The following is a 15,591-nucleotide window of genomic DNA, read 5'->3' as shown; positions in this document are numbered from 1 at the left end:
GCATTTATCCCAAAAAGGGTGTCATCACGTCAAAGAATTAAATTCACACACACAATAAAACTGGAGTGAATGAGCAGTGTTATGTGTACCTAATATTTAGCCCACATGTTTTTTTATTTATTTATTTACATGGGGTGTCCGGACCAGCTTGCGCGCACCACGACTATTCCCCACGGCCCACTGGACATCCTGCAAGCCCAGGGGCAGGTTAGGCACCGCGGGGGTGACAGGCGTGCACATAAAGGGTCGAACTCGGGAAGGTCGAACTCGGAACGGGAACGGAACAAGTTACACGATTGACCATAGCAGCTAAGCCCTCAAGTGCAATGTTATCTCTTGCATCTCTAAGAAAAAAATAATTATTTGTTTGTTTCGATTACAAGAAAAAGGTTGGACCCAAAATCTCTTAGGGCCCACATGGATATATACGAATTAAATTTGGAGATGAATTCAATGGATACTAAATGTGATATTGACCATCATACGGTATAAAATTAATTTTTAAGAAAGAACCATATGTTCTTTCGATTGACAAGGAAGCAGCGCTGCGTATAAAATAGCATTTCTTTCCTGTTCCCAATTGTCGTGAGTTGATTTGATTTATGATCCCATCCAGTCTCCAATATTTTATGGCCATCGTTGATGAAATCACGAAATCTGGGTAATCCACCTGATGATGCTAATATGATCGTTTTGTTGATTAGATTATTGATCTGGAACCAGCAGCAGGCCTCTCACGCTGAAGTTTCTGAGACTTCTATAGTATAAAATTATAAGAATATTTTGAGCTTTAAATCTTGATCTGCTCACAAGAGCCAATGAGATTCAACCTTCTTTTTTTTTATGTGATTTAGTTCAGTTCAAAACAGGTGATATACATTAAAATATATCCTTCAATTCATTCTCGGCTGGTCTGCTTCTCGTTTGTTTTATAATTTATTTTATCTAAGTCAACTCTCTCTCTCTCTCTCTCTCTCTCTATATATATATATATATATATATATATATATTATTAAATAAAAAGATCGTATTGAATTGTGATTGATATGTAAAAACATATATAATAAACCAAGTTGTGATCTAGCACACATGTAATTTTTAAATCGAAAGAAAAAAGGAGGAGGAAAATACATGTAATAAAGGAGAGAGTACGAGAATGAAAGTGACAGGAGTAAAATAAAAAGAAAAGAATTATCTGGAGATAGCAAAACCATAGTCCTCTCTTACAAATTTTGAGCTTCTTTAATCATCATGCTAGATTCAGTCTTTTCGCTCACCGATTCATTTGTATTTACTTACAGCTAATTTGTTTTATAAATATAAAAGGTTCCTCATATTCTTTCAATATTGTAAATAAGCATAATACACAAATAGATATATAAAAAAAACACCCAAGTTATTACAAAAACTAAACTTCATTTTATTTATTATTTTTTTGGTTAAGGATTAAATATGATCGGAGTGTGGGATAATTGACGTGAAAGTAGCTTCCACATACCTACTACTCATTGACTCGTTCCAATAATCCCAGTGTCATTTTCAAGTGCTCGGAATTTTTTTGTTAAGGATAGTGATAAGATCTGACTTTGGGATAATCGACATGAAGATGAAGGTACATGACTCCTGCTCTTCTCGTTGACATGCTCCAATAATTAATTACTTTTAACACTACCAACATCCTTAATAAATATTATTACCATTCCAAACGTTAATTACCACTAGCAAACATGGCTTTCTTTCCAGGACAAATAAAGTCTGATATTTATAAAATGTCTGAATTAACTTTTAGCATCTGAATTATATATTTATATATATATATATATATATATATATATATATATATAAATTGATACCAAAATATTAACAAATATCACTTAATTTAGTAAATTTTGGCTGATATTTATACATTTGTTTGTTAAATAGTTGCTTATATAGCTGTCCTGAAACCATTAACGAGGTCAATTCTGTCTAAAGAATATATAGAAACCTGGACATAAAAGTGCTAAGCACTGAAAGCTCTCTCACGTTAAGATAAGAACGTATAAACATACTCTGTCCACTTTTTTCATAGGACCGTGTCAAATTAATTGTCCACTTGTTTTTTTCGGATTACATCTATTAGGCCTGTTATTTTTTGTATTTTAAAAGTATATAAAAAAATATTTATTTTTTATTTTTTTCTTTATTTCAAATTAATATTTTTATATGTTTTTAGATTATTTTGATGTGTTTATAGTAAAAATATTTTTTAAAAAATAAAAAAAATTATTTTAATGTATTTAAAAAAATATTTTAAAAAACAATCATCATTATACACTCAATAAAAAACAATTATTATCACACTCTCAAATAACCCTGTTCATCCTACCAATAACTTTAGCTAATTTTCCACACTCACAGTCCATGTCTATGGGTAAAAAAACTAAAAACTAAGAGCCATCAGTGTACTTATACTGTGTATCAAGGCTAATTCAATCATAAATGGCTATAGTGTAATGATTTTTTACATCATGAATTGCTGGCTATAGTATAATGGTTTTTTCCCCATCTCAACACAAGCTAAAGAATGTAGATTGAGAGGTAAAATAGTAATTTTACTTTAAAATAACTTTTTAACTTGCTTTTTTATTTAAATTTGATTCATATGCTTTTGATTACTATTTATTTTGTTTGAACCAATTAATAAAATTAAAATTGTTTTTCAATCTCATCCTTCAACTTTTTCATCTATCATATTTGATTCTTATTCTTTTGATTGTTATTTTTTTATCATTTTTTTGATTTATTTTATTTTTTAATTACATCCCTTGTTGTTTTATTTTATTTGATTTTTATACCAAATTTGATCATCGTTCTTTTGATTGTTACTTGTTTTGTTTTAGATGATTATATTTCATGATTTATTTTTATATTTCCCTGTATGAGATTATTCTATTCTCATTGTCGTGTGATTTTTAATATTTTGATCAAGCTCTAATGGATAATCATAAATTGATTACGATATTCATTTTGTATTTTTAAAACATAATAAAAATGAGATTTTATTAATTTTAGAAAATATGCATGAAAAATTTTCAGGATTTAGTTGTATGTATGAAAACAAAACTTTTTTTTTAATAAAGAATTTTTTAATTTTTAGTTTTTTTAAAAAAAATTAGATATTTTAATATCAATTTTATATTTTACAGTGTAAATCTAGGTAAGATATAATTAGGCTAGATGTAGACAATTCATCAACCACACAAATAAAGAAGAATGTGTTTTCAATTTGCAAAAAATGGTACAATTTTGTTAGAACCTAAACTTTTAGATATGATTGGCTTAAATGAATTTTTATGTAAGGTTAAAGAGAAATTAGGTTTTTTAATTAATTTTTTAAACTTTATTATAATTTTGATAAAAGTAAGATTCCAACAAAAAATGCCAATGATTTTCACTTATGTAAAAATCCTACTAAGCTAATTTAAGCTTATCGGTTGAAAGGAATTAGTTGGGTAAGAAAAGAAAAGAAAGAAAAGATGTAAGCACACTGCCTAGGTAGTAGGTGGTGGCTGCTTCTCAATGTCAACCAATATCTCTCGTACGCGTGTGACCGCAAAGTTTGAAAAAATATTGCTTAGATCCGCTTTTTTTCTTTTTAGACATTGTTTTTTATATTTTTTTTAAAATTTTAATGTTTTTAAAAACTTTAAATTAATATTTTTTTAATTATAAGATGTTTAAGTATAGATATTGTAACATGCCCTTTCTATTCTAAAAATAAAATAAAAAAAGACAATACAATTAAACAGGAAAATTAATCCAGAAAATTTATTATTTAAATTCTGACTTGGTTGATTTTAAAGTTAAATTTAAAATATATTGATTTAATAAAAACTAATTGATTTTATAGAATTTTAGAAAGCTAGTTAAACCATGTTTAAACCAACACAAATAAATAAATAAATAAAAAGAAAAAGAAACAACATTGTTTTATTGTGGAGAGAATTGAGTTTTATATATATATGATGGTATATATATGGTGGTATTTGGGAGTATAGTAGTGGCTACTTTTTGAAATGTTTTTGGCTTGAAAATATATCAAAATAATATTTGTTTATTTATTAAAAATTATTTTTGACATCAGTATATCAAAATAAAAAAAAATAAAAAAAAATTTAATTTGAAGTAAAAAAAATAAAAATTATTTTTTAAAAAAATATTTTTAAAATGCAAATATAACCGGACTCATTTTTTTTAATTTATAATGAGTCATGTCCGACCGAACATTTGGGTGACGTCCGAGTAATTAAATTAACTGCTGTGAATCCTAATGACTCCCTGTCTATATAAACCAAGCTAAGATGGTTGGGATTCACAAGCAAACGTGATTTCTAGCTAAAAGAAGCAATGTTTTTCCTCACCTTCAACTATTTCGTGATCCTCATCCTCACTGCTGCGGCGTTTCTTTTACGACAATATTATTTCTTCAGTGCAGGTTAGTTCTTTGAGATTCATTCAATGACCTGCAAGCATGTATAGTTCTTTCTCAAGTCACCACACAAAATGATCCTTTGTATTAATGCAAAGATGGGATCTTAGTGGTCTCGATCGGTAAGAATATTCTGATAAATAAGCTGCCGCTCTCCTTCTAATTTTGTTTTCAATACCTTGATTTCTTGATATATAAGCTGTAAATTAATTAAGCTGTCTTGATATATATTATGGGGTTGATCATGCAATTTGTCTTTAGTCTCAACAGAAGAGCTTTGTAAGAATTCTGAATTAACGGCATCAATTTGCAGATCGAGTGAGCAGGAGGCAAAAAGGAAATGGGAAGCAGGGGGTTCCTCCTCCATCTCCAGCTCCGGAGGCAGAAAACACGAGGCGAGCTTTCCCACCTCTCTACTTGCCTCTCGGACTAAATCACTTTTAGTTTAATTAGTTGGCTTCATCATGTTATTACATATAAGCCTCACTGCACAAGCAAATGTATTAGATACTCGATCTTAAATAAAAGATGCGTGTTCGGTGCTTAGTTCAATTTACCCCCCTCTTTGTTTTCTTTTTTATTTTTCTCCTCCTCTCCCTGTGTTCTTGTCGAGCTATGTCTATACATAGAAACAAAAAGAAGGGCTTCCAAGAGCTCAAGGTTTGGTAGGCAATTTCAGTATCAAGCTCTCAATGGGTATATGGTGGTGATGATAAAAATATTAAACAGGACGGGATTTTTAGCCAGTGGTATTTCGAGATATTAGCAGCCCGCCCTCTGTATATTATCGATATAGGAAACTCGGACGGAATTTTTTGCTCGGACACATTCGTTTGATTTTCAACGGTAGCGAGGAGAACGATAACTGTGAACATCATGGTACCGTCTGTATACACTGGTCCCTAAGAGCCACTCGTCATACTTCAGTAACCATCTTCGTCACAAGCCGACATTCCTTGTTTAATACCCTTTGGCCAATTTATGGAAGGGGTTATGGTAGTTCTTGGCTTTCTCTCTCTCTCTCTCTCTCTCTCATTCTCTCTTTTTAAAGGTTCTGATTTTGATCGTGATGCTCGTCTACATATTATTAATTGAATGCAAATAAATTTTGGTTTTTAATTATTTTATTTGTTTGATAGAAAAACAATTGTGGATAGAAAGAATAGAGACATAGACATAACCAAATTAACTTTTTGTTCACAAATGTTATTTTAAACCATTCATAATTTTAATCTTTATCCTTATATTTATATTTGGATAATTGATTTTAATTAACTTAATTTTTATTGTTAAATCTGAGAATTAAAAACTATAAAAGTGAAGGCCATAAATATATAAAAGAAACATAACAAGAGAGAGGTTATATTTTATTATACTTTATCTTTGATTTTATTTTTTGTTGTATTTAAAATAGATTAGTTGTATTTATATTATGTAATTATAAAAACAAAAATCATATATATATATAAGAAAAAAATATTTATATTTGTATTTATCTTTTACTTCTTATGAAAAATAAACTTTTCATTTTAATTTTCAATTAACGTTATATATATATAATTTGATAGTTAATATATTTTTAATTCATCATATTAAATAAATACATTGTATTTTCATTTTTCATTTAACAAATTTTATGATATCAAAACTATATTTAAAATATTACTGTCTTCTTTTTTATATATTTGAAATTAACTTGAAATCCTATATTGGTGTCTTCTTTTTTATATATTTGAAATTAACTTGAAATCCTATATTGGTTGGTTTAAGCTAAGTTAAAGAAAGAAGAAAATACCAATCAATTATATAAATATATAAAAAAAAAGAAAGAAATTAATGTTAAAGTAATTCAATTAACACAAACCAAATACAAACATGAAAGAAAAAGAGACTAGAATTCTCCTTAATTTGTATTGTTTAACCTAAATACAAAAAGATTTATATAATAAAACAAAATAAATATATTATTTAACAATTAAATCCTGTATTTCACTATCCCACTATCCGAATCTACAATTTTCCCTCAGAAATTGATACACAAGAGGATGATTCATCAGTTTATGCAAACTACGGTTCTTTTGGAGGGGCAGGCTTGACAAATGAGAAATCGTCTTCATTTCCGGTTTCTTCTTCCTCATATTGTTGCACGTTAACTTCAGTTGGGTGAACATCATCATGATCATCATCCACTCTTACGATAAAGCTGGTAGTTGCTGTTGTGGGTGACAATGCCTCAGCTTCTAAATCGGACACGTCTTGATCATCATAAGAGTATGATGACTGGGTTGAGTGCCCGATTGTTTTGAAACGTTGCAATGCGTGCGAGGAAGAGACGGTAGACACAGTCGGGCTCACACTTCCGAACGTCCGAGCAGGAGTCTTTCCTCCTTTCCCATGCCTCTTCTTCACAGCCATGTGCCACTTCTTAAGAGCCTTGGATGTTTGTTCGTCGAAGACTGATTTCTTCATCCGCGAACCCATCTGAGAGGTGGCCAATGATAAAGATTAGTCTCCAGGAAACCATAGAAAGCTTCGAGAAATAAGCGTCAGGAAACAGAACGAGCACATAACGGTACAGAGTTTATCTACGAATAATGATACAGGTTTTCAGGGGAAGAAAGCATTTTAGTTCCAGCATCTTTTAAGTTTTGAATGATATTGAAACAAACACCATCGTTTCTAGTAATGGGGACATGATTTGTTGGTTGATCAAAGGCTTGCTTTTGGGAACAAATAAACAATTTGAAATTAGAAGTTTCTTTTGTAAGATTGTACTTGGTTATGTTTGTTCCATCTCAAGCTTCTAAAGATACCAGAGGGAGTTGAAGTTACCTGAGTTACAAGGGCATACAAAGGAAGTGTGATGTAGCTGCACAGAAATAGAGCTCCAACCCTGCAAGGTCATGGAAATTTAGTCTATCAGTTCATTTTAAAATAAAGACTAATGTCCAGAGCATGGTCTTTTTCCATGCTGAAATTAGGTGACTGATCATGATATCTTCTATAACATGTTTGTAATGGATTTATCGCTAGAAATGGCCATCTGCTGAAATTACAAAAGCTTACCCCAAAGCAACTTTGGCTATAACAATATCGAAATTGTCATGGAAGCAAGACTTCAACCCAAATGAATACTGCATGTGTAAACATACATGTTAAGCAAAGGATGTAAGGAGTAAAGAACAGGAGCAGACAATACATTATTGCATAACAGAGTTGCTGAAAAGAGTGAATTACCCATATCCACAAGAAATATGTTATCTGGAATGCATTCTGCACTCACCATGAAATAAAGAAAATGGCAATTAGCATACTTACAGTTAATTCCTATGAATAAAGCAAAGAACCTTGATATTCAAAGAATCTTAAGCTAACAATTCCGATGTAATTATAGGTTATGTAAGGATTAGTATCTGTAGAGGACGCCATACAGTACCTGAAATAAAGCAAAATGGATAAGATGAAGAAGTAACTGAGGTCGACCAAACCAAAAATATTTGTCTGAGCCTTGCACAAGTGGCATCCCTTGGACTACTGCATGTCTGTCCTTGATTTCAAGAGCCATCTTCATCATAATGGCCTGAAGTTTTGTCCCAACTGCTAGGATAATCTGCAAAAATGAATGGTCAGAACAATGATGTTTGCTCTCAATCTGGAAAATTTATCACTGAGAATAGATTTCTTACAATCACAGGTATCATTGAAGCCCAGAACAAAGATTGCCATCCTGAAAGGGACACAGCACATCAACATATTAGACTGTCCTCAAATTCAACTTGTAAGTGCTTTATGCTCTAAAAATTTCCAAAGAAGAGGAACTTACCATTAACATTCAGGAGCAAGAAGATAACAAAGGATGCCCACAGAACAGGACTGCCAAAACATCAAAATAAATCAGGATATATAAATATTTGAAATCTTGTGAAAAACCAAAGAAATATAACATGAAGAGAGAGAGAGTTGAACCATTACCTTACTCCCACAACTAACTTGAAGTCATCTTCCAATGACCGTTTGAGGTATTTACGGAAGTTAAACTTACTTCCAGGAGCTAAATGGACCTACATAAACATGGCACTGTCAAAAATAAAGTGGCAATCCAGCACTTGAAAAATGAAATCTGTGTATGAAGACTCACTGTGATAAATCCATTGCGCAATGTCAAGTAGTCAGACCTGCTAACAGACCTGAAAAATTGTTGAAAGAAGCATCCCTGCAATAGATACAGACAAATTTAGACCATACAGTGCTACTGAACACACCAAACATATTTATATATATATATATATATATATATATACAAGGAAGAGGAAGAACTTGGTGCTAGTTAAGTGATATATTTCTTACAACGTAAAAGAAGAACGGAATTCTACTCCAGAAACTGGTGTGTGCTCTCACAAAAGATGTCTCGTGAGCAAGCCTGAATCTTGAAGGATCTGTGCATAAGACAATATCCAATTGAGCATACAAACCCAGATAAGCAAATATGATGTTTGGATTTAATGAAGAAAAGTTAAAGCTAGAATATAAAGGTGGAATCTAGCCTTTAAGATAAGACAGCATACCATTTGAGAACTCATAATCTTGGGACAAAGTCTCCAGCTCCCACCGCTTCCAGGCACGACTCTGTAAAAAGTAACTAATTACTACTAGCTAAGAATTTGACCTGGTACATCACATTACAGGTCAGGGAAAAGATAGTTTGTCAACTGGCTTGTCTACCTAGATTTAGACATTAAAATTTTTTTCTAGTTTATTCATTACTATAGATCTTATTTTCCAGTAATGCACATAACCAATTCAGGCAATTAGATGCGTGTAAATAGCATAGCAAAACAAATGTATTATAAAAAGAACATTTCCATACCTTCAGTCTCCCAAGTGTCATGGTAATAACACTAAATAACACATGAAAAATTGCTAGAAAGAATATGAGGATGTGTAATTGATGCAATCCTTCAACAGATATGAGCTGTTCATACCCCTGCAGGAAAAAATCAGAACGGTTATCATTTTGAGCAAGACATGTTTCAATGTTATTCTCTCATACGGTAACAAAGAGAAATTTTAGGATCCTACCAGATTAATGTGAGTAAATAAAAGTTAGTATAAAAATTGATTACTCTAAAGCAAGCAACACCAAGTAGATTACAGGAGTATGGCACTAACTAGTGGAATGGTTATCTAGTTACAACACTTGAGTTATTGTTCAAAGGCATGAAGCAATGGTACCTTCAAATATTTCATAAACCGAGACTTGGATAAACTGCGGTCTCTATTCTCACAACTTATCATGCAGCTCCCTATAAGATGCCTAAATGTTAGATAACATTAAATTTCAATACCAGGAACTAATATCATTTAGCAGCGGGCAGTTTCTTCTGTTGCTCTAGATTTATTCAAGATCCCACAATAGCATGTATACTTTTAATCAAACTTGGCATGTTCTAAGATCACTAGTTCCAGAAAGCCTATTCAATGTTAGTTCTGCACTATACCGAACAGCATCAATCATCAATCCCATTAAACACTAGAATGTGTCACTTCGATCAGCTTTCCCCCGCATTTTCTACCATATTTATCACTTTGTTCCTTCAATGTTAGTTCTGAAATGTCATGGCCTAAGTTGTGAAGGTAATTATCTCAAAATGCATCAAATACCAACCAATTAACTTCTGGAAATCTTATTTCACGAATCAAAATGTATTTCACGTTACTCTCAACATCAGAACAACTCTATTTCATTCCAAAAAACATGTGTGTGTAATTTGGCATGCCTCATATATGTTTGCTGGCAGGGGTTTTTTTTTCTTCTTTTTGTGGCACTTCTAATTATGCAACTAAACTAGGTGGCCTCATGCAAATACATATAAAAGCATCAAATATCATATAATTTAGTTTTGGCATGCCAGCACCTACTCCCCCACCATCCACAATCCAAAAGGAATTATTTAGAAAGCATTCTTTTAGTTGTTTCCAGTAAAATGATGCTTTTAATTGGTTGTCATTCAAACAATTTCCAACCCTTCTTTTATACAAGATTATTACTGATACATTTACAGCACACAAAACTTGCATGCTAGTCATGACAGAAACTTTCGTCAATAGTCTACCACTTGCACATTTACCTATAGCGATGAGAAAATCTTAAATTATCAACCATGAAGAACCAAGTTTTGCAGCATATACACTTACATCTTTGCATTTCACTGCACTCTCAGCACCAGCTAGAAATCTACGATCAAACCACAAAAGTGCCCTGCGATGTTCCCCTTCGGTGCTGCTACTTTTTTCACTGCCTTCTTTCTTACAAGGCAACATGGTGCCTGCAACATCTTGGGGAACACAGATTTTTGCAATATAACTCTGCCCAAAAGTCAGGAGCAGTGATATGAACCCTAGAATCATCAGCTCTGCAATAATCATTCCAAACTCAGAATTTCCTCATAACAATCCCACTAAAGGAGTACATAAAAAAGCATTAAGAAAAAAAGTTAAGGCTAAAGGAGAGAATCATGATCATTAGTATTAGTATATAAAGCTTAGTTCTTTACCAGCTTTAACCTTCTCCAAGGCTTCAAACAAAGCTTTCTTATGCTTTTCTGTAAACCACTGAATTGAAAAGAAAAAAAGAAAGAAAATCATCGAGTTAGGATTTAAAGACTCAAATAAAAAAAAATCATAAATTTGACAGAAACAAAAACAATTATTTTAACCAAGTAAAGTTGACATTAGAAGAAACAAGAATAAAGGAAAACAAAAAAAAAATCATTTTTATCATAGCAGTAGTGGGAAAATTGAACAAGATTCAAGCAGGAAAAAAAAAAGGAAAAGAAATATGCACAGTTTTATTCATGACTTAAGAGTTCTTAATTCTTTTTTAAATAATATAAAACAGAAATAGCATTAATGGTTTAACCCCACCCCCCGAACAGCAACAATGAAGAAGAATTGAAGCGAATTAAAGAAGCAGGATGCTAAAGAATTTGGTGATGTTAGTATCCAACAAACTCTGCTACGAAGAAGGCAAAACAGTAAAAGAACATCAAGTACAACTCAGAAAAATTAAAGAAAAGCATTAAAGACACACAAAAGAAAACTTACTGTTCCGACTTTGTGAAGAATTTTTTCCAAGAGAATAGAAATGATGATGATAACAGCACAAATACCAGCAACAGCCCACGTTGGTGTTTGATCAAGCTTCCTCGTTGTATCACTACTCTCACTTGCTGCACCAACCACTACAACGCCTCCATAAACAGTCCATAAGGACAGGCCTAACAACACTTTCATTTTAAGACCAAAACAGTGGAAAGAGACGTAAAAAGAGCGGAGAAACGAGTGAAAAGGCCAGATAAAAACGATGGGGTTGTTTTGTCTGAAATGAAAATGAAAGCTTATGTCAGAACAGAGAGCATATATAGCTAAAGAACTTTGGATCCAGAGAGGTTCAGCGCAGCCAAGGCAGTTCAAACAAACACGGTTTGATTTACCATGGAGATAACAAAACAGCTGCTGAGATTGTTATGTTTTGACTACCTTTTATTGTTGATAACTTGGATTTTTTTTATTGAGCTAAAGACTACCTTGGCTGAGCCGATGGCTTCTGTGCATACATAGTGCACAGCTAGTATTATACGTCATACTTTTTGTCCAATTCCACTCAGTTTTTGGACCAGCCTCGGGAGCAATCATTGTGCTCTTCTACCTGAAAATCAGCCTAAATAGACCACGACCATGGATAAAGCATTTAATGATTCCATCTTAAGAATTAATTAGTTTATCATCTTTGATATTTCAATATATACAAGAACTATTTGTTACGATTAATTAATGACTTGGAAAGAATGATTTTTTTTTGGTAATTATAATATCAATACGGATGGATAACTTGCCCAAAATCTGAAATGAAATAATTTAATTTCAATTTACAAAAACTACTTTGAAGATATGTACCATTAAAATAGAAAAATCGAATGAATGCAATTTTTTCTTAGATGATTGATATTAAAAAATAAATTTTGTAAAAAATAAATAAAAGGATGAAAATAAAAAGAAATAATGAAGAAAAATAAATTTATTACACCAAAATGCCATGTGAATTTTGTTTAGTCTCAAAATATTCTGAAAAAATCAATCTTAAATGATGCAACTTAGCTTAGTAATTAAAAAAAAGATATATTTTATATTTATAGGTTTAAATTTTAGGATAATATCTAAAAACAATTATTAAGTTCATTTAAATATATCAAACAAATACTTATTTGAAAAGAGATTAAGATACAAGTTTTTTTTTTAATTTACATAGATTATTCAGATCAGCTTATATGTATCTTAATTAAATTGACTCAAAAAATTCATCTAAGTTGATTAAATCTCAAACTAGAAAAAAAATTATAATATATTTTTAAATGAACTTTTTATGATTATAATTATAATTATAAATTAATTTATTTATTTTTCTCATGGTATATAATAACTCAGCAGCGACATCTCTAAATGTTTTCTTGAAATTCTTGTGGCAATAACCCAATGTGTAGAATTGAGGACAATAATTAATGTACCAGAAAAGGCTGTCTGTGCATATCGTCTATTATTTTGACTTATGCTTCTCTGGGTGGTCCACATCTCCTGACACATTATTATTGTTATTCTTATTATTATTATTATTACTATTATTATTATTATCTTTGGTCAGATGGTCTCCCGAAGGCTCTGTCCCGTCAATCTTGCTGCTCAGTCTAATAAGTTGGCTCTAACAATGAACCAAGCCTTTTATTCCATTTGAAGCACCTGATATGAATATTTGGTATTGATGGAGGTTTTGTTGTTATAATTTGAAAAATAAAGTTTGAGAAAAATATTTTTAATTACTGTTACTTGAATTAAAATGTGTTTTGTTAAAATTATTTTTATTGAATAAAAAATAATTCAAAAATATTTAATTAAAATTACATTTTAAAGTGCTATTAATAACAAAATAACTAAAAACGACATGCAATATTCTCATAACTTTAATTTCTATATGAAGTATGGAAATATAGCAAAACAACATTAAGGTCTTAGTTATAAAGAAATAATAATTATGTTTGTTTATTTTATGAAAATGGTTCTTTAAATTATTTTTTAAATTTTCATGTGTTTGTTTAACATTAAAAAAGTTGACTAATGAAAAATATTTTTCAGTCAAAGAAAAATTTGATTTTATTTTTCCGAAAGTGTTTTCCTTTTATTTTGGATAGAAAATACTTTTTAGAAATTATAAAAAATTCAAAAATATCTTGCTATTTATTAATTATGTCAAGTTTAGTCTTCAATCTTTTGATTGATATATATTTTGTTTTGAATCTTTTTTTTTTCAATTTCATCACCTAGAATTTGATTTAATTTGATTTTTATACCAACTTCGGTCCTCTTTTTATTGTTATTTATTTTTTTCTTATCTTTTTATGAATTTAAAATTTTTATCTATCAGATTTAGTCTTCATTTTTTATTGTCATTTATTTTATTTGAAATAATTTATGAAATTAAATTTTTATTTTTATTTTCATCCTCTTTCATTATTTTTTATCTGTCAGATTTAGTCTCTATTCTTTTAATTTTTATTTATTTTATTTGAAAAAATTTATGAAATTAGATTTTTTTTTTTCCTTTCAACTTCATCATCCTTCAACTTTTTTATCTGCAGATTTGGTCCTCATCCTTTTAATAAACTTGAAAAAAAATTAAAACATTAATAAGTTACTTTTCATCTCATTCTCCATGACATAGCCAAACACTGAAAAATATTTTCTAATTCATTTTTCATGACACTACCAAACATCAAAAAATATTTCACTTTTCATATAAACCACTTTCCAAAAAAAAACTACTCTTCAACAAACAAACGGGGCATAAATATACCAATTACAAAGTTAGTCGAAGTAAAAATGTAATAATAATAATTATTATTATTTATACATATCCCAAATATAAACTAGGGGTGTTTATGGATATAGTGGGTCCAGTTTTGACCCATGATCGTATCCAACCCAACTTTTGATATTTTACAAAATATAAATTCGATCCATTCAAAAAGCTATTGGACCCTAGCGGGTTGAATATATCGGGTTGGGCTAAAATCTTTATGAATATTACAGATATTCAAGGTTGGGTATATTAATTTTCTTATTCTTCGACGATCATAAAAAAATATTGTGAAAGAAACTTCAAAAGAAACAACTATAATTTTTGTGAAAGTTGGGCTAAAAAAATATTGTGCGTTAGATAAGACAACAATCAGGTTTTTTTTGCCACCAGAAGTGTTCACACGTACCACCAGAATAGCACGAAGGACTCTGACATGCTACCGCGTGTATGGCATACGTTAACATATTTTAGTGATTTGTTAATATTTTAATAAGTCAAATTACAAAAAAAAAATGGCCCAAGTATATATCATTATTAAAAAAAAAAAAACATGAGACAGAGACAAAAATGCCCTCCAAAGTCATTTTTAAATTTTGAAAAGTCAAAGGTTAAATGTGTAATTTTACTGTGCAAAACAAATTTAAAGACAAATAAACCCATCTCTGCAAGGTTATTTTTTTTAGTAGTCAAGGGTATATGCGTTATTTCACTGTGTAAATAAAAAAAGATGAAAAAAACCCTTAATGAAAGACCTTTTTTATATTTCAAGGGCGAAAGAGTATTTTTACTGTGCATTTTCAAAGTTGAACAATAAAATTGTCCCTATTCAATCTATAAATAACATTTGTATCTCCTAGAAAAAATTATCAAGAGCAATAAAAGGTAAAATAGTCATTATACTGTTTGAATCCATAATAATTTTTTTCTTTTTAGATTTTTTTTTAATGATCCTATTCTGTTTTCATATACTCAACCACCATCTATTATCCTTTTAGTTGTATTACAATGCATCTTTCAATCATGTGTTTTTATCATCCCAATTGTTTTGTCGTACACCTCTCGATCACATATTTTGTCATCTCAACTATATTATCATTCCACTTTTCTATGATTGTCATTATGACAGAACATGTGAGAAAATCTAAAAGTAAGCCAAAGGTTGATACCTTTGAAATTCAATATAACCACTCTGGCATTGTCACATGTCCAT

At 30.4% G+C, this 15,591-nt stretch overlaps 1 protein-coding gene and 1 long non-coding RNA gene across 2 annotated transcripts; one reads left to right on the top strand and one right to left on the bottom strand.

Annotated features, from left to right (window-relative positions):
* Positions 1 to 4,288: 4,288 nt before the first annotated feature.
* LOC133693248 (uncharacterized) lies at positions 4,289 to 5,023 on the top strand. The gene is made up of 2 exons (XR_009842105.1): positions 4,289 to 4,477; positions 4,785 to 5,023. It is a non-coding gene; the product is annotated as an uncharacterized LOC133693248 (long non-coding RNA).
* Positions 5,024 to 6,304: 1,281 nt separating this feature from the next.
* Positions 6,305 to 12,071, bottom strand: LOC133693392 (MLO-like protein 8). Its single transcript, XM_062114595.1, has 15 exons — positions 11,576 to 12,071; positions 11,026 to 11,083; positions 10,667 to 10,884; positions 9,339 to 9,455; positions 9,037 to 9,097; positions 8,819 to 8,907; positions 8,610 to 8,684; positions 8,444 to 8,532; positions 8,295 to 8,344; positions 8,158 to 8,198; positions 7,908 to 8,081; positions 7,709 to 7,744; positions 7,538 to 7,605; positions 7,304 to 7,364; positions 6,305 to 6,952 (listed from the first exon to the last, which is right to left on the bottom strand). Exons 1-15 carry the CDS (start codon positions 11,762 to 11,764, stop codon positions 6,539 to 6,541), a joined length of 1,740 nt encoding a protein of 579 aa, XP_061970579.1. The 5' UTR covers positions 11,765 to 12,071; the 3' UTR covers positions 6,305 to 6,538.
* Positions 12,072 to 15,591: the final 3,520 nt, after the last annotated feature.

The sequence above is a fragment of the Populus nigra genome, chromosome 5 (genome assembly GCF_951802175.1).
Source record: "Populus nigra chromosome 5, ddPopNigr1.1, whole genome shotgun sequence".
Lineage (NCBI taxonomy): Eukaryota > Viridiplantae > Streptophyta > Magnoliopsida > Malpighiales > Salicaceae > Populus > Populus nigra.
Note: the sequence above shows the minus strand (reverse complement) of the source record. Positions and strands in the feature narration are given on the sequence as shown.